This window comes from Sorex fumeus, unplaced genomic scaffold (assembly GCF_029834395.1).
Source record: "Sorex fumeus unplaced genomic scaffold, SorFum_2.1 ptg000029l, whole genome shotgun sequence".
In the NCBI taxonomy this organism is placed as follows: Eukaryota; Metazoa; Chordata; class Mammalia; order Eulipotyphla; family Soricidae; genus Sorex; species Sorex fumeus.
Genome location: NW_026606086.1, coordinates 12,751,738 through 12,771,543, shown reverse-complemented (window position 1 = coordinate 12,771,543; position 19,806 = coordinate 12,751,738). Strand labels below are relative to the sequence as shown.

General features: G+C 37.8%; 1 protein-coding gene across 1 annotated transcript in view; it reads right to left on the bottom strand.

Annotated features, from left to right (window-relative positions):
- The window catches only part of TEX9 (testis expressed 9), a 42,081-nt gene that overhangs the window by 9,293 nt on the left and 12,982 nt on the right, over positions 1-19,806 (bottom strand). The window contains exons 4-9 of the mRNA XM_056115328.1: positions 13,995-14,040; positions 12,292-12,368; positions 11,032-11,207; positions 5,095-5,177; positions 4,525-4,698; positions 1,355-1,489 (exon numbers count right to left, since the gene is read on the bottom strand). Coding sequence (XP_055971303.1) covers positions 1,355-1,489; positions 4,525-4,698; positions 5,095-5,177; positions 11,032-11,207; positions 12,292-12,368; positions 13,995-14,040 — 691 coding nt within the window. The remainder of the gene's footprint in view (positions 1-1,354; positions 1,490-4,524; positions 4,699-5,094; positions 5,178-11,031; positions 11,208-12,291; positions 12,369-13,994; positions 14,041-19,806) is intronic.

Below are 19,806 nucleotides of genomic sequence, written 5' to 3'. Positions count from 1 at the left end.
ATAATATGATGAGATTCTTACAGTAGTTGTGGTTATCAGATGTCATCTCCCATATAGATGGCCAAGAGAAATGTGAAAGGTATTCATAACCTCTTTTAAGGAATATCCAGATCACAAGATATCACCTCACACCTAGGAATCACTAGAATCTAAAGGGCAATAAACAAGTGTTGGAGAGGATGTGGAGAGAAGGTTCTCTTTGTATAGTGCTTAGGAGAATATAAATTGGGGTAGGCAGGCAGAAAACAGTATGGAACATCTTAAAAAAAATAGGAATTAATTTCTTATTATTTAGTTCTGGGTATTTGCCCCCAAGTTAAAAAAAAACACCTCATTTGAAGGCATATATGCACCCCTATGTTTACTGTAGCATTATTTACAATAGTCAAGAGTTGGAAACATCCTAAGTGCTTACACAGATGACTGGATAAGGAAGATGTGGTACACATACACAAGAAGGACTAGTACATAGCTATTAAAAAAAAAGATGAAATTCTGCTATTTGCAAAAACATACAGGTTATTATATATGATGAAATAAGATGAAAGATAAACACCATGTGATTTTACTCATATGATAGAGAAATCATACAAATAGATGAACATAAGCAAAAGAATAAATAAACTTTTAGACTAAGTAGTTTTAGGCTAAGTAATTAATGGTTAACCAGAAAGGAAGGGCCAAATCCTGGGCCTGGGAGGCAAGGCATGCACTCCTCTTCCTCAACCTTCCGCCAGCCCTAGATGTTGATACTTAATGATGCATACTGGAAGCTCTTGCTGAAAGGAAATGTCACTTAAATTTAAAAAAATGTCATTTCAGAACCAGTAGCAATCAGCTTCTGGTTAAAACAGCTTTACAGGCTTTACTCCAGACTTACTGTATCAGCAACACTGGGAAAGGACCCAGCGATAAACACTTCAACAAACACTGACATATGGTCAGTTTTAAATCCACTTCTACTCTGTAAAGTAGCAGCTTGCATTACAAATTTAAAAATTGTGGAGCTCAAAGGAAATAACAATTTTATAAGAGATTTTCCCTCTCACTATTTGCCCTCAGAGATTAGAAAAGTTTCTAGCATGTAATATGCGCACACATGTGTCTGATGATATGTTGGACGAAAAATGAATTTTCCAGAGTTGTGTTACCACCCAATTAAGGCAATGTAACCTTAGTAAAACAGTCATCTTGCTTCAAATTAAGTTGTTTCATCTGAAAAAAGAAATGTCTAACATAACATCTAAAATTTAAATTAAAATCTTTTAATTTTAAAACTAATATTTTTCACTCATGCATAAAACAGGAATTGAACGATGGTTCTTATTGACAGAACTATTCAATTTTCTCATACCTTGTTATTTTGCCTTAATTTACTTAACTCCAACTTATATTTCTCTGTTTCTTCTAGAGCTCTGTTTAAGCGAACTTCTGTGGCACTCTGACTAGAGGCAGCTTGTTTTTGTAGTCTTTGTTTATTTTCTAATTCCTGTAAAGGAGATATAGAGAACATTTATATACTTCATAAGTTTGCTGTATAATTTTGCAGCTTTTTCCATTCCCATATTTTCTACCTCCTCCCCAAAGTCAGTAGTACACACACACATACACACACACACACACACACACACACACACACACACACACACACACAGAAAGAAGCTGAACACTGATATACATCTCAGAGAATGTAACCTTAAAGTTGTACTCTCCAATTATGCTTTAAACTATAATTTTTCTGGGATTTCTGCTTTATACTGACTCAAAGATAGACATGTATTTTACCCTTGATAATCAACTCATAATTCTTCCCTTGGGAGCCTCTCAAACCACCAATATAAAACAGAAACCTCATAATTCAGTTAAGAAAATATTTGCTAAACATACTTTTGCCTTATAGAGAAATCCCAATTCTGAACAGAAACAATAGGTCTTATGGATTATTTACCAGACCCTGGGATAGGTTTAGACCTAAATTTCCACAAATATTCTAAGAGACTGTCTATAGGCAGCACGTCTATAGGTGACATATGAAGAAACATGAATCATATTATACTCCAAACTTTCCATAATCTGGCACTATAACCATATCTCCTTCCAAAGAAGTCATCTTAGCAATGTCAGCAGAACTGGAATTTTTCCAAAACATTCAAGGTGTTTCTTGCCTCTATCCTTCCTGGACCCCTTCTTACTTCTCACTCTTATCTTACTAGAGCATATCATCTTTGAATATTTACCTAAGGCTGTATCGTGAGGATTTCCTCTCCTCCAATAAGCCTTCCTTCACTATCTTTCTGGGTGTGTCAGGTACCCAAACTTCAGAACTTCTGCTGCAGCTTGATATACATATATGTACATGCTATGAAACCAAAATGTACTTCATATGCCCACACTTCCTTTCCCTGAATATTGAAATTGTCTTGACTTCTATAGTCCTAGCACATTAATGTCATAGAAGCACTAATCACATGTTTCATAAACTGAAATTATTTTCCATACTTAAAGTATCCTCTTTCATCCCTTATATGCCTAGTAAAGAGTCTTCTTCAAAAGAGATACTCAATGAAATGTATGAACTGAAATTCTATGTTTAAAAATAGAGTAATCTATTATCCTCTTTGATATATAGTTTTCCTGGCTGTATCATGATGTTTTACTTGAAAACTGATCTCCTTGCCTCTGAGTAATTAAGAGCGAAACAAAACAAAACAAAACACATGCTGCTCTTCATGTCAGCTTCTAAACAAATCCAACTGTGTGTGAATACCATCTGCTATTGCCAGACTTCTTTACAGCCTTGTGGGTGGTTGCTACAGAAAGAAACAGCCTGATGTACCTCGCTCCTCACATGGAAAAGGCAGAGATTCGCAGTAGCTGCAAAGCCCACAATTCAAGCTGCCTTCTCTCCATCAAAATAAGGGAATTCATCTTTGCCCATCTTCACAGCTTTGTGGGTGGCTGCTACAGAAAGAGCCATTCTGATTTACCTCACCCCTCACATGGAAAAGGCAGAGATTCTCAGTAGCCCATCCACAAGATGACGAGATGAAACTATCCAGGGCCCAGAGAGAGACACAGCACAGAGAGCAGGGCACTGGCCTTGCAGGTGGCTGAGGGAGGTTCGATTCCAGCACCACATATTATCCTCTGTGCATCCCCATGAGTGATCCCTGAGTACAGACCCAACGAGTAAGCCATGAGCACTGCCAGATGTGACCCAAATTAAATCATGCCTTTGCACAACACAAATGCAACTGGAGGTAACTACTAAGTGAAATAGACCAAAAACTAAAACACAATCTCTGGATGGTTTCTTTCGCATGTACAACAACCAAAGGAATTGGCAAATCACAACAAAATTTAACTCTTAGATGATGAGAAAAATTTGATGGTGATCAGAGAGAAGGGAGTGGGTAGAGAGGGTCATTTTGATAGTAGGATGGCACTAAAACTTTGGTTCTTACACACAGGTATGAATGTGTACTCCTCAAAATGGATAGTATTATAAACCAATAGTAGGTCAATAAAAAAAAACTGTTTTATTGGGGTTTTTTTTATTTTACAATACTGTTTTATTGTAAACACAGATACTGGTGGAAGGTCATGGGTACTTTAATGGTGGTATGTAGAAACTTTGTACATTGATACTATGGGAAAAAAGTAGGTTGTTTCACATTCTGACTTTATAATATACTACAGTGTGATGCTAAGAAAAACGGTGTGGTAAAAGCAGACACACAGATCAATGTAATAGAACTGAGATCCCCAAAGTAATTCACACATATATGAGCACTTACTTTGTGACAAAGAAGTCAAGAGAATATAATGTAGAATGAACAGTTGCTTTAACAATGGTGCTAGCTACTCAATATAATTAATCTAGGCCACTGTCTCACATTAGGTAACTGTCTATGTGCTTTAATACTGATTAAAATAGATTAAGCTAAATGAAAGATGTCAGTCACAAAACACTACATATTGTCTGATTCTATATAAATTAAGTATCCAGAATAGGCAAATGTATCAAGATAGAAAACAGATTAGAAGCTGCCTCAGCTGGAGGGGATTGGGAAAGATATGAGAGTATCTTTCTGGAGATAATGAAAGTATTTTAAAACTTAGAATGGTGATTGTTACACAACTCTGTGACTATACTAAAAGGCAACAAATTATACACTGAAATGGTGAGATGCACTGGATGTGAATCTTTCAAAGTTTTTCTTAATAAAAATATCGTTCAATGGTCTGAAGCCATATTCTAGTTGAGTAGGGCCCATGACTTGCACGTGGCTGGCCTGGATTTGATCCCCAGCACAATAGAAGGTCTCCCAAGAGAAGAGCCAGGAGTGAGCTCTGAGCAGAGCTAGGTGTGGCCCAACAAACAAACAAAATTCTCCCATATTTTGAAAGAAAGGGTTTCTAGTAAATAGAAAATAACTTGGACAACCAAAAATGGTGTCTATATAGATGTGTAACTATAATATTTTACTGTATTTTGGTTAGGAAAAATAACAAAATTATTACCCTTTCTACTGAAGACAGCTGTTGCTGCAATCCATCACATTTTTTAATTGATTCTTCGAAAAGAGTTTTATATTTTTCTGTTTGAGCCTGTTGCAAATTAATTGTTCGCTGCTGTCTCACACAATCTTCTTCAAAATTTTTTACTTGAGACTTTAAATTCTGTATTTCATCTTCCTAGAATTTATAAAATTATAGAGCAAATGACAAAAGTCCTTACGATTTGCTACAAAAATTAAGGCAGAAAACAAAGAGCTTCATATTATTATTGATAAGATATTAATACACTTCATGAAGAAAAATAAATTACATTCCATTTGCATCTTCAGAAATGAAGTTGAATGCTTTATGCTTGTAAATCTAATATAGGAAATGATAATAACTAATAAGTTTCTAAAACAATTTAGCTCGATATAAATTCAATATATCAAAAGAATAGTTCAATATTTACAAATTTTGAATTCAAATTAAACAAATATATATCAATACAATTATTATTAAAATGTAACTGAAATTGTTCCTATGATGTCTTCGACTTATAGGGCATTTATTTTGAGAGGTTTTAAAACTTACCTTTTTATTGCATTCACATACAACATTATCTAATTCTTCTTGCATAACACGGAGTTTAGCCTTTAGAAATCTGATCTGTGCTTCTGTGAAATTAAATAATTACATTTACTGTCTTTCAGTGACTCTAAAAATACCATTAATTACAAGGCAGACCATTTGAGTGACAAATTAGTGAAGAGTCTAACAGGAAAAATAAAAACATTAAATGCCATACTATAATAAAGGTAATGATAATTCCACACAACAGAAAGGATCTGTTTATAGCTCAATACTGAAAGTAACAAAAAGGGGGACAAAACGTCCCTGAGATTCTGAGTTACAAAAGTCAGTACTCGCCTTAATTTGCAGACTACATCAATATTTACCAAGGTGATCCAAAATAGCTCAAACAGAATTTAAAGTGGTCTCAGAGAGGGGATGTCTCAATATTCAGCAAAATCAAGCATAACTCCTTTCTAGCCCTGTGGTTTATAAAAGGCCACTGACTATAACATGTGTTCTAATTTCACAGAATTATATAAACAATATACTAATAGTTTACTGATGAAAAAAAATTGTTCTACAAACTTTAATTAGAATCTACCTTGAGTTATTTGTTTTTCTTTTTTTCTTTTTTGGGTCACACACAGTGACACTCAGGAGTTATTCCTGGCTCTGCACTCAGGAATCATTCCTGTTGGTGCTTGGTGGGATGCCGGGAAACAAGCCCAGGTGGGCCGCATGCAAGGCAAACGCCCTATCCGCTGTACTATAGCTCCAGCCCCACCTTTGGTTATTTTATGGCCAGCAAAAAGTTCCTTATTCAATGAAAACTAAACTAAATGTTAAAATCACCTGTAATTTATTCACTTATCCATTAGAAAATAAACATTACATCTCTATTCCGGGCATAGTAACGGTATTATAAGAACAAAGATTTTATCTTCCTGAAGCTTATCTGAGTCAACACTCTGAATTGTCACTAAAAAGATATTAGGATAAATCGTGCAGTGACAGAACCTCTCCATACTTACTTCCTACTCCACAGCCCATCTTGGGAAGTACACTCAATATTACCATGAGCTCGTGAATGACCTAAACTGCTCTAACCCCACCTAGATCTCTCTAATCTTATCTTTCATCCTGCCTCATCTGCTAGAAGTAAAACACGAAGTATAAAAGTTTATAGCAGTTGCTCTAAGGGGAAAGAAGACCGAAAGAACAGAGTAGTATGACGTCCTGTATCATCCTCTCCCCAAATTAGTCTCAGAATTACTGGCAAATAGCCATGTGCTTCTGTCTCTGGAGCATTACCCTCCCCTTTCTGTATGACTCTGACTAGTAGGACTTCAGTCTTATAGAGCATTCCATGCTGTCAAACCACTCACTCTAAGCAATAATCCGAAATGATAAAACTCACACCAAAGGGATGAATCCTTGACACCTAGGTCAAGGATACCGAAAGGGGAGGTAAAGAGTCAAGGTGATTCAGCAAAAAGGTAACATGAGCAATTTTAAGCAGTTATTTTTGCTGGGTTCCTAATTGGGGAGCAGGACTAATATAATAGCACACAGATGACAGTACTGAAGAACAGCTCCCATTTGATTATTTGAAGGCATATCAGCAGACATATTAAAGGAAATTTCCTGTTCCACAAACCTTCCCTCCCCATAACTAGCCCTACGAATTTTTTATTAAATGAATATAATAAATGCATAAGACTCATGTATGACTGTCCAGCATGAAGCACAATAATCATAACACTTAGAAATTGTTAAGATTTTCACAGTCAAGAAATTTTTTGTTTCTTTGGGGTTGCAGCCAGCTGTACACAGGGCTTGCTTTTGGCTCTGCACTAAAGGACCACACCTGGCAGCGCTCGGAGAACCATATGCAATGCCTGGGATAAAGTGAGGTGGGATGCATACAAGGCAAGTACCTTAACTGCTGTACTATCTGGCAGAGAATCAGATGATTTTTTAAATACCCTTTATGATACCTAATACAAAATGCTTAATTTTTAAATAAAAAATTATATTACAGAGGACACTTAGTAAAAATTATATAAAAATTATATTATCATAAGACACTTAATACCCATCTTCCAAGATTACCGCACCATATTTGATGGGGTTCAAATATGGTTTGAACCATGGGAACACCTGTAACGGCGATTAGAGGCTGCCCTAAAAGCCTTTATCCCTCTTGGAGAGCCTGGCAAGCTACTGAGAATATCTTGCCCGCATGGCAGAGCCTGGTAAGCTATCCGTGGCATATTAGATATGCCAAAATCAGTAAATACAATGAGTCTCATTCCCCTGACCCTGAAAGAGCCACCAATACTCCAGCGTTAAGAAGGATGAGGAAGGAGAGGCTGATAAAATCTCAGGGCTGAACTAGGCTGCCAAAATGAAGAAGGACAAAAATGACTATCTGGATTTTCAATGCAAGTACATTGGCATTGCATGCATCCATCGAGGACCATATTGTGCAAGCACGAAAGATCAAGTATGACATCATTGGTCTGACCGAGACGAGAAGGCATCAATCACATTCATGCCAATTTCAACAGTGGGAAAGAACTGTTCCTCGGAACATGCAACAAAAGAAGCGTCAGTGGTGTTGATGTCCTTGTCAACACAAACTTGGCCATGATCATTGATTCATTCGAATGCCTAACAACCCAAATCGGACTATTACACTTGAATAGATGTGGCTCACTACCGGCAGTTTCTATCTTCGTTGTCTATGCACCAACATCCAATTATGGTGAAGGAGAAATTGAGAAGTTCTATATGGAGCTGGAGAAGTTCTATAAAGAAGACCACACCTTCTACAAGATCACTGTCAGTGATTTTAATGCAAAGATAGGATCGAGAAGATCAGCCGAAGAACTCCACATCAGGACCCATGGCCCAGAACAAAGCAAAAAGGGTGACAGACTGAGTTCATCATGTTGACCAAGACCATCCATGGTAACTCACAGTTCCAAAAGGCCAAATCTAAACGTTGGACATGGGAGTCTCCCTGGTGGATGGTTCCACAACGAAATTGACCACATCATATTCAATCGATGGTTTCCCTGACTGATGTTGCTGTTATCCCAAAATTCCAAACGAGATCGGACCACCATCTCCTTCATGCAAAATTCTACTCACAGAGCAGGAAGAAAGGAATGCAAAGTTTAAGAAGAGAACTCCCAGAACAACCACCAACTGGGAGCTCTTTGGCAATATTGCGGCAACATGGGAAGATTCCGTCATTGACAACATTGACAGGAATACGATCGACTGATTCAGCACCTCCATGATTATACGAGGAATGCCGAGATTGAGATAGCCACAAAAAGACTCATGTCTTCGAAAACTCTCAAGCTCATTTGCCAACATGGCTTGGCGCAAGCCTCAGGAAACCACAAGCGAACGTCCAAGCTCACAAAGCAGTGCAGAGAAGCAATAAAGGAAAACCTCAAAGAGAGAAGAGCAGCAGTGCTGGCAGATGCGGCAGAAGCTGGGAAAAGCATTTGCAAAGCCCGCCTGTCCTTCACCAACTACAAGACCAAGATGACTGCCCTCCAATGTTCTGATGGATCTATCACATCTTCCAGAAGGGCAATGGAGAAGATTATCCATGACTCCTACTTGAATCTCTTCGATAGCCACGTACACCTGCCCACATACCAAATTCCGTAGGACGGATATGTCGTTCCCAACGTTCTCCCTTCCGAAATCTGACATGCCACTTCTTCAGTAAAGAAGTGAACAGCACCCGGCCCAGACAAGGTCAGACCCAAACACCTGAAGAACCTGCCATCAGTTCTCATCAATACACAGGCTCGGGTCTTCACACACTACCTGTCTGAATGCAAGGTTCCATCCCAGTGGAAAACCAGCAGGACTGTACTACTGTATAAGAAGGGAGACATCCATGACATTGGCAACTATCGCCTGATCTGCCTGTTGTCTGTTGTCTACAAGCTGTTCACTTGAGTCATCCTGAATAGGATTGGCAGAACACTAGATGAAGGACAACCATGCGAGCAAGCCAGGTTCTGAAAAGGATTCAGCACAATCGACCATATCCATACCATAGCCAAGCTCATTGAGGTTTCTCAGGAGTTCAAGATGCCACTCTGTCTAATGTTCATTGATTTAAAGAAGGCCTATGATTCTGTTGAGATGGAAGCGGTCATCGAAGCCCTAGCCAAACAGGGCGTTCTAACACAATACATCAGGATCCTCCGTGAGCTGTATTATGGATTCATTACCAAGATCTCACCATTCTACAAAGAAGTGATCATTCCTGTCAAGAGAGGGGTTCAGCAGGGTGATACTGTTTCACCAAAACTCTTCAGTGCTACCCTCAAGAATGTCATACGACGACTGGAATGGGAAAGAATGGGAGTGAAGATAGACAGTCGGCAACTACACCACCTCCACTTCGCTGATGACATCATTCTAATAACACCAAACATTAGCCAAGCAGCACAAATGCTGGCCGACTTCGACCATGAAACACTTAATACCCATCTTCCAAGATTACTGCACCATATTTGATGGGGTTCAAATATGGTTTGGAACCCAGTGGAAAGGTCGGACTACAGCTCACAAAGACAATGTTTATGAGAAACGGTCTCATTCCTGGCATTCCATTTTCTCTCAAGAGAACGACCATCTTCGTATGTAACAGTTATGTGTACTTAGATTGAGAAGTCAACATGAGGAATGACCTGGCACCTGAGTTTCGCAGGAGAAAGAGTGGCTTGGAAGAGCTTCAAGAGTGTCAAAGAAATTGCTAAGAGCACAAATAACTCCAGCTCCAGGCATGTCTCTTTGATTCCACTGTTCTTCCTGCATTAACATAGGCCTCAGAGACCTGGATCCTAGGAAAACAGGATGAGAACACTATTCAGGTCTCCCAAAGAAGAATCAAAAGAGCTATCCTTGGAGTATCACGCCTCACTCAAGTGAGAGGAAGTTTCCAGAGTTCCAATCTCCATTCGACGATCAAGAATCATGGATTCTGACTTGTATGCCAAGGCGTCGAAAATCAGATGCGCTGGACACAATTTGATTTGGAGACAACTGGAGTCATTACTAACTAGATTCCATGTGACGTCAAAAAATTGCGTGGCCACCCACCTACGAGATGTTCAGACTTCTTTGTCAAAACCCTGAACGACTAGTTTGAGACTCTTCATGTTTCTGGAGCAAGCAGAAGCCACTGGGCCACAGTAGCACAAGACAGGGATGAATCAAGATGTTACTGGCACCCACTCAAGCAAATCGATGAGTAACAGGATGTCAAGTGATCAAGTGATTACTGAGGAGCTAAATTTTTATATAAAGTCACATTCAATATATCCATATATATTCTATTGGCTATTTTTTGGTTTACAGTCATAGAGGTCGCTCCTCATAAGTCAACTATTTTATGTATTTATTTATTTTTCTTTTTTAGAGTCACATCTGGCCATGCACAGGGATTACCCCTGGCTCATGCACTCAAGAATTACTCCTGGTGGTGCTCAGGAGACCATATGGGATGCTGGGAATCGAACCCAGGTCAGCCACGTGCAAGGCAAACGTCCTACCTGCTGTGCTATTGCTCCAGCCCCAAGTCAACTATTTTAGAGGCTAATTTTTAATGTAATGTCTTTAGAAGACCTAAACTTGTTATTTTTCTAGAGGTATGCAAAAATGAGTTTATAGGAAAGAGAATTTTTCTATGTATCTATTTAACGTGCAATAAATACAATTATGTTAAAAGTAAGTTAAGTAAAAAAATTTTAATCTTTGAATAATCTATTATGATAACCTCATCTATAAATCCACTCATTCCTCCCACAATCATGTCCAACAAAGTGACTGTTAAGCAAATGCAAGATATCCAACACATTTGAAAATAAAAAAAAAGTATTACTTGTGAAAAAGAATAAAAATACAAGAAAAACATACCTGCTCCAATGTCATCACTAACACCACAAAAAATATCATCTATGTCATCTGGTAAACCTTCCTTTTCTAGTTGCCCTTCAATTTTGCTAATCGTTTTTGCAAGAGAAAAGTCTTTGAAATCATCTGGAATGGCAACATCATGTACAGTTTGCACAGGAGAGTATTTCAATTTTAAACTAAAAAACATAAATGGAGAAAGCATAAATTATTAAAGACATTTGTGTAAAGAACTGTGATCCACGGGTCCTTGGGCTGAAAACTCTGGGGTGCTGTGGGAAGGCAGGTGGGCTGAGCCCCCACCCTGCTGAAGCCCACACCCACACCCCACAGCTGCAGCCACACCAAGGGCTCAACTCCACCCTTTACAAATTCTCTCTGCAGAGACACCAAACCGCAAAGAATTTCAGGTACTCTAGTGCCCAGGCTGAGAACTCTGGTGTTTTAGGAGTGAGGTGGGTAGCCCTCCCTAACCCACATATATCTGGAAGCCCCTGCAGCCATGCCCACCTCCCAAAGTCTTGTTAACTCATTGGTCCAGAGCATAGATCCTGAAGTCTCTGGACAGCACACTGTACAACCCCTCCTAATCTTCTATACTGAAATTCCAGTAAGAGCACAGCAAATTATATGGGAAAGGAACAGAGAAGCCAACTAAACTCAAAAACAAAAACAATAACACAGAACTATCAACTAGCCAAAACAGCTTAGACAAGAACAACCCATGATCAGATGTAACAATTTTCACATAAATCTCTTGGAATTTTGATATCTAACCAATTTTAATTCTAGAATTTAATCAACCATTGTGACATTTTGTACATTAAAATAAATTTAAATTTTTTTAAATAAATAAACTACATTCACATGTAAAAAATATTTGAGATGTTGCAATTATGCTTAAAGGAACACTTCTAAATGTTCACAGCTGCTACATTTCTGAGTAATTACTGAAATTAGATAATACATAGTATAATTTGTTAACTTATACTATAATGTATACTTTAACTACTATGTATAGATAATACACATTATACATTGTATACAAATAATGCATATAATATATTGTATCTATATCATATATTATTTATATATTTTGATATATAAATACATACTAGCATAAATAAATAATATATTATGTCATTTGTTAAATTTGGAGTAAAAATTATCTGGAGAAAAAGTAAAAGCTTAATAATTAAGGATGATGATACTGGGAATAATAAAACTGAAAAAAAAATGCAAATGCTTTTGAATGTATCATACCTTGAACTTGTCTTCTTTCCCTTAATTGTAGACTGTCGTTTGTTTTGAAACTTATTTGCTGGATCAATGTTTTTGGTCTTTGAGAACATGAAAACAAATTTGAACCATTAATTATATTTTAATTATTTACACAGAAAAGCAATTTGTGTAATACAATTTTGGGTAATATAAGATTGCTACATAGATTAAATGCTGTTTTCATGTAACTGATTATGTTGTATTTTTAAGAACCCTAGAAATATACCGCATTTGTGGCCATGTGACCTCTTATTGTCTATTTGTCGCTCTTGGAAAACCTGGCAGACTACCGAGAGTATCCTGTCTGCATATATGCCTGATGGGGAAGACCTATAAAGGTGATTAGAGGCTGCCCCAAAAGCCTCTCTCCCTCTGAGAGCCCGGCAAGCTTCTGAGAATATCTTGCCTGCACGGCAGAGCCTGGGAAGCTACCCATGGCATACTCAATATGCCAAAAACATAACAATGATGGTCTTCATTCCCCTGACCCTGAAAGAGCCCCCAACATGCCATTGGGCTACACTAACACGTGACAGGGACGAACAGAGACGTTACTGGCACCCACTTGAGCAAATCGACGAACAACAGGGTGATAGTGATAGTGACAGTGATAGAAATATACAGATGTAAAAGACAGATATAATCAGGACTAAAAGATTCAAAGGTAAGGAAAGTGAGGCAGAAAGATCTAAGGATAGTCAGCGAGCTAGGTAAGCATTAAACTGGGTTGTTGTAATTCACAGATTTTCTCTCACTTATTTCTCTGATAGGTCTTCCTGTACATATTGTTCCCCCAAGAGTAGGGAGCTAAGAGATCCCTGTATGTCCTGCACCTAGAACAAAAACCTAGGAAAAAATGGTAATTGTGTTGTTGTTGTTTTGGGCCACCCCCAGTGATGCTCCAGGGCTACTCCTAACTCTGCACTCAGAAATCACTCCTGGCAGTGCTGGGGGACCCCATGGGATGCCAGGGACCAAACCCTGCAAGGCAAGCGACCTACCACTGTACTATCTCTCCAGCCCTGACTGGTAAATATTTTAATGACTAAATAAATATTCTAAATACTTTTCCTAATATGTGAGTTATTTTTTTTAAATCATGTCTTCAATCTAGTAAAGACTAAGTTTCAGAGAGAAAATTAAAATCCTTAGGTTACAGATTAATTTCAGTCAGAATTTTTTTCTAGTATAACTCCAAATTGTTTCATCATTAAACAACCAAAAAAGACTTGATTTATTTTAAAGCACTGATTATTTATTTATATAGCATGAAGTTATATTTATGTAGCACTGTCTGTAGCACTGTCCTCTCGTTGTTCATCAATTTGCTTGAGCCGGCACCAGTAACGTCTCCATTGTGAGACTTACTGTTACTGTTTTTGACATATCGAATTCACCACGGGGACTTTGCCAGGCTCTGTCATGCGGGTGGGATACTCTTGGTAGCTTGCCGGGCTCTCTGAGAGGGATGGAGGAATTGAGCCCGGGTCAGTCGTGTGCAAGGCAAATACCCTACCCGCTGTGCTATCGCTCCAGCCCTCACAATGGATATCTTTATGTATAAAGGCTTATATCCTATTTCTATAGAATCATACCCATCACCCTCTGTTTTAAGAAAAGTGTTTTCTAAAAACCCTAAATTCAACAGAATGCAATTAAATTCACAAAGAAGTATTATTTTATACCTTTATTTCTGAACGGAGATGAACTGTTCCTTCAGATAATAAATCTCTACACACCAAAAAAAAATATTATTTATTACTAACAGTAGACTGAGACATAATAAAAGTCAAAAGCAATTATATTTGGAAAGAAAATATGCAACTCTAAGATATATCTTGCTATAATTCTAGAGGGGCTGGAGCGATAGCACAGCGGGTAGGACATTTGCCATAGATGCGGCCTACATGGTTGACCCGAGTTCAATACTTCCGCCCCTCTCAGAGAGCCTGGCAAGCTACCAAGAGTATCTCGCCTGCACGGCAAAGCCTGGCAAGCTACCCGTGATGTATTTGATATGCCAAACACAGTAACAAGTCTCACAATGTTACTGGGACCGCTTGAGCAAATCGATGAACAATGGGAGGACAGTGACAATGACAGTGATAATTCTAGAAGTTTTTTGTGATTTGGGGTTTGGTTTTGTTTTGGGGTCACATCATGTGATGTTCCTTGCTTTGTACTCAGGAATTACTCCTGGTGGTACTCAGAGAACAACATGGGATGCTGGGGATTGAACCCAGGTTGGCTGTGTGCAAGGCAAGAGCCTACCTACTGGACTAGTGCTCCAATCCCTATAATTGTAGTTCTGCACATGTTGATTTATTTTGGATTAAGTATCACAAACAAAATTTGGTTAAATTCACCTTTCAGAAAATATACAATAATACCAGTATTTTGTAGAAAAACATAGCACAAATATTAATAAGTTTAATGTATAAGAAGTGATATATTGAATATACACAGAATACAAAATGCATTGAATAGTTTTTCATTATAAGTTCATGAAATGATGTATTTCCTAATACATTTTTATACCTGGTAAGTAAATTTCTATGAAGCTAGGAATTATGTCTGCCTGTTTATGCCTCTATTTCTAGTTCTTAGCATTGCACCTGACATATCAATTCTTCATAGAAACTTTATAGAAAACGACCATGCTTAATGAGTGAATATAATAGTCCTGGTGGCCCAGTACCGATCATCTCTCTAACCTCTCACCTAGTGTAGAGACACCAAGATAATGGTGTTTAATGAGTTCAAAAAACTGTGGTAGTCATTAAATCACAAGAAAATATGAGAGCAGAAATGAGAAAACTACAATCAGAAGTGAGAGAGATGGAGTCATAGTACAGTAGGTAGGGCAAATGCCTTGCATGCATACAGTGTAGGTTCAATCCCTGGCACCCCATATAGTCTCCTGAGCACTTCCAGGATTGATTCCTGAGGACAGAGCCAGGAGTAAGTCCTGAGCATTTCCAGGTGGGCCCAAAAAACAAAAATAAATTGCTTAATTAAAAAAAAAAATTTTTTTTTTAAAAGCAGTAATGCACAGCGGGTAGGGCATTTGCCTTGCATGAGGCCGACCCGGCCAACCCAGGTTCGATTCCTCCGCCCCTCTCGGAGAGCCCAGCAAGCTACCAAGAGTATTTCGTTTGCACGGCAAAGCCTGGCAAGCTACCCGTGACATATTCGATATCCCAAAACACAGTAACAAGTGTCACAATGGAGATGTTACTGGGCCCGCTCGAGCAAATCGATGAACAACGGGAGGACAGTGACAGTGACAGTGAGAGAACTAAGGACTATGGTTGTTGTGAAAAGGGAAACAAAAAACTCAATGGAAGGCCTCAGGAGCAAAGTAAAAGCAGATGAAAAAAAAAAAACTGGTGAGCTCCAAGATGAGATGCAGGAAACCTCAAGGAAAAAAAAAATATGAGGACAAAGTCTGAAAAGAAATGAACAGCACACCACAGAGAACTACAAGATAGTTCAAGAGAAACAATATAAGAATCACTGAAATCCCTAAGGAACAAGAAGGTGAATTCAATAAAGAATCACTAATCAAATAAATAACAGAAAAGAATTTCTGAGAACTGGGGAGTGCATGCAGCTAGATTCAAGAGGCCAAAGACTTCCAGTGAAAACAGACCCAAAATTTAAAAAATCTAAGACACATTTTAATCAGAATGACAAAAGTCAAAGATAGGGATATTACAAGCAGCAAGATCAAAGAAGGAACTTTCATACAAAGGACATCCCTTCAATTCCCAGAAATCCATCAAATGAAACTTTATAGAAAGAAAAGAAACATGGTACATAGCGGGAAAACATTTTTAAAAATCCTCCTTGCCAAAAATGATCTATCTAGTTAGATTGTGACTCAGAGTTGAAGAAATGATACAAAGTCAAGTGGACAACTAACAGTTTAGGAAATTCATAGACCTGAAATGAGTTTTACAAGAAGAGTTAAAGGAACACTTTTAAAAGACAAGAAAAATTTCATAACCACGCATAAATGTACAAAATTATGGCAACAAATTCCTTCATGTCAATAATGTCACTCAATGTCAACAGCCTGAATTCACCAATCAATTTTCTGTGGCTTACAAGAGACACATTTGACTAGTCAGGGTAAGCAGGAAGCTAGGAACAAACGTTCAAGGAAACAATTCCCTTTCAAAGACTGTAGTGGCCATATTTACAAAAGACAACATAATACTTCAAATTTTAGAAGATTATAAAGGACAGGAATAGCCATTTCTTAATGATCAAGGGATCAATATAATCAAGAAAACATACTCCTAACTACATAACCTAATGATGGACCATCAAAATATTTATAACTACTAAAAGACCTAAAAGAAGATGAGAGCAACTTTAACACTCTGCCATATCCACTGGATAAATCAATTAGGCAAAAACTCAATAAGAAAACACTAGCCTTGGAGGAAAAAAATGGGACAGATGGGCAGCACTATTCACAATAGCCAAAACCTGGAGAGGAAAAAAACAAATGTCCAAGAACAGATAACTGGATAAATAAACTATGGTATACATACACAACGGAATATTATTCAGTCATAAGAAAAGAAAAAGGGGCAAAGAGATAGAACATTACCTTGCATGCCTTGCATGCAGTCAACCTGGGTTAGATCCCAGTCCTGCCCATGATACCCCCAGCAACACCACGAGTAATCTCTGACCACAAAGCAATGAATAAGTCCTGAGCACATATGGATGTGGTGTAAAAACAAACAAACAAACAAACAAAACCATAACGGAAAAGATGAAAGCTTGCAATTTGCTACTACATGGATGGAACTGGAAAGTATCAAGCTGCGTGAAGTTGTGGAGTTCATGCCCAATTCAATCAGCTTAATCACTGGCTGAATAAATAGCAGTACTCCTACGTTTAAAAAAAAATAAGGCTGAGTGAAGTTAGTCAAAAGAAGAGTGACAGATAGAAAACGATCTCTTAATTTGGAGGAAATTGTCTGCTATAGAGGCAGGGGGGAGGATTAGAATGGCAGGCGGCGGGAGGTAGAGGGGAGGATGATACTGGGGAAATTGGTAGTGGAAAATGTTCACTGGTGGAGAGATGGGTGTTCGATCATTGTATGGCTGAAACTCAAACATGAAAGCTTTGTAACTGTATTTCACGGTGATTCAATAAAAAAAAATTCTAAAAAAAAAAGAAAAAATGATTTCTTTCATATACGTGGGATATAATAAATGTAGCAAAGTAATATAGAATCTTTAAAGGCAAGAGAACCTGAGAATTAGTCTATAGAACAGAAGTTACCATGGCAAGGGGTATCAGGGACTGGACAATGGGACAGTGGTGGAGGGAAACAGATCCCGGTGGGCAGTGTGGTGTTGGAACCCTGTACTCATGAAACCCTGCCATTGACTGCACTGTGAATCAGGGCGCCAAAACAAAGCAGATCCCTTTCCTCAGATACAGCAGAGTGAATTCTTTTCCTCGTTTCTTATTCATGAAACAAAAAAAAAACTTCACAGTATTCTGATGAATTTTGTTAAACCTCACCATGAAAAGATTGTGTGTAATATGATTTAAATGTTTTGCCTTGTAAACCTGACTACTAGCAGATTGAACAATAGGAGTCAAGTAGTATACAGGTTTTCAACAACAGGATTATTCTACCAAGCAATATGATAGTAATACCAAAAGTTAGTTTCCAAACAGTATCACGTATGTTGTTCAGTCTGGTAGTGAATCATCACTGGTCTAAATTGAAATGGATTTTCTCTTACAGAATTAATTCTTAACTTCAGAAATCCCCACCTAAACAAGGACGATGTTTCACAAGGTGAGACATTTATTCCAAGAGCAGTGTTAAAAAAAAAATACAAAAAAAAAATCACCTGACGTAGGTAAAAAGAAATGTCATCACCACTTAAGGAAAGTTAAGTAAAAGAAAATCAACAGATTTATTTTTATGCTTGTGAAATCTGTCTCTCACTTGTTTCAACAAAAACCAGGGATTAGCTATTATTACTCTCATGTGAATCTTTTAATTTACCAGATAAAAGTCAAGTCTGATCTTATTGGTAATACAAAATTTTGAAATTTAAGTTGACTTAATTTTCTCTAAAATATCAGAGCATGAAGTATACAAAATAGATTAGTAGCTTCATGTTATATGTACACATATCCATATATATTAAATGATGGTGGAAACGTCTTATGAAAAAATTTTAATTTTAAAATAAAAACTGAAAAACTACATATCAGGCATGTGTAAAGACTTTGAAGTCAGAATCTAATTTAGTACATATCATCATTCCACCAGCAGCTGCACTTATGTACTAATGCCATCCAAACTTATTTATTTGGAGTTTAATTATATATAATTAAATTATACAATTTAAATTATAAATTGTATTGCACTGTAGCACTGTAGCACTGTCCTCGTGTTGTTCATCGATTTTCTCTAGAGGGCTCAGTAACGTCTCCATCACTGTGAGACTTGTTGTTACTGTGTTTGGCATATCGAATACGTCATAGGTAGCTTGCCAGACTTTGCCGGGCGGGCGAGATACCCTGGGTAGCTTGCCGGGCTCTCCGAGAGGGATAGAGGAATCAAACTCGGGCCGGCCTGGCTGGCCGCGTGCAAGGCAAACGCCCTTCTGCTGTGCTATCACTCCAGTCCCATATATATATATATATATATATATATATATATATATATATATAATTTAAATACAATTGAAAATTTTTTGGTCTGTAAATTTTTACAAACTTATGCGCCATATAGTCACCATGACAGACAATATTTCCATCATCCCCAAAAGTTTTTTGATGCCTCTGTAAAATAGTCCCAGACAACCACTAATCTGATTTTTCTGTATGGTTTTGCTTGTTCAGTATGTAAAATAAATGAAACCATACATTGTAAAGTCTGACTTATTCTCAGCAGCTATACTGTTTCTTTATCAGTAGCTCACTGCTTTGGACTGCCAAGTAGCATTCCATTACATGGATACTGCCATATCCTGTTGAACCCATCTCCTGTTAACAGATATTTGGGCTATCCCCAATTTTTAGTAATTAGGAATTAAAGGATAAAACTGACATACAGATTTTTGCATATATTAATATTCACATCACTAGGCTGCAATCAGTTCTATGTCCTGTCACAGTTATTTTTCAAGCCTGTACTTTTTTCTTTTCTTTTTTTTTTTTTTTGTTTTTTGTTTTTTGGGTCACACCCAGTGATGCACAGAGGTTACTCCTGGCTCATGCACTCAGGAAGTACTTCTGATGGTGCTTGGGGAACTATATGAGATGCTGGGAATTGAACCCAGGTCGGCCACGTGCAAGGCAAATGCCCTACCCGCTGTGCTATCACTCCAGCCCCAAGACTGTATTTCTTTTTCCAATTTATCCGAACACCTCACTCCCTCCCTTCTCGTGTCAGTCTTTCAATCTAAAAACATGTTACTCCATAATGCCCAAAAGGAGAGAGAGAC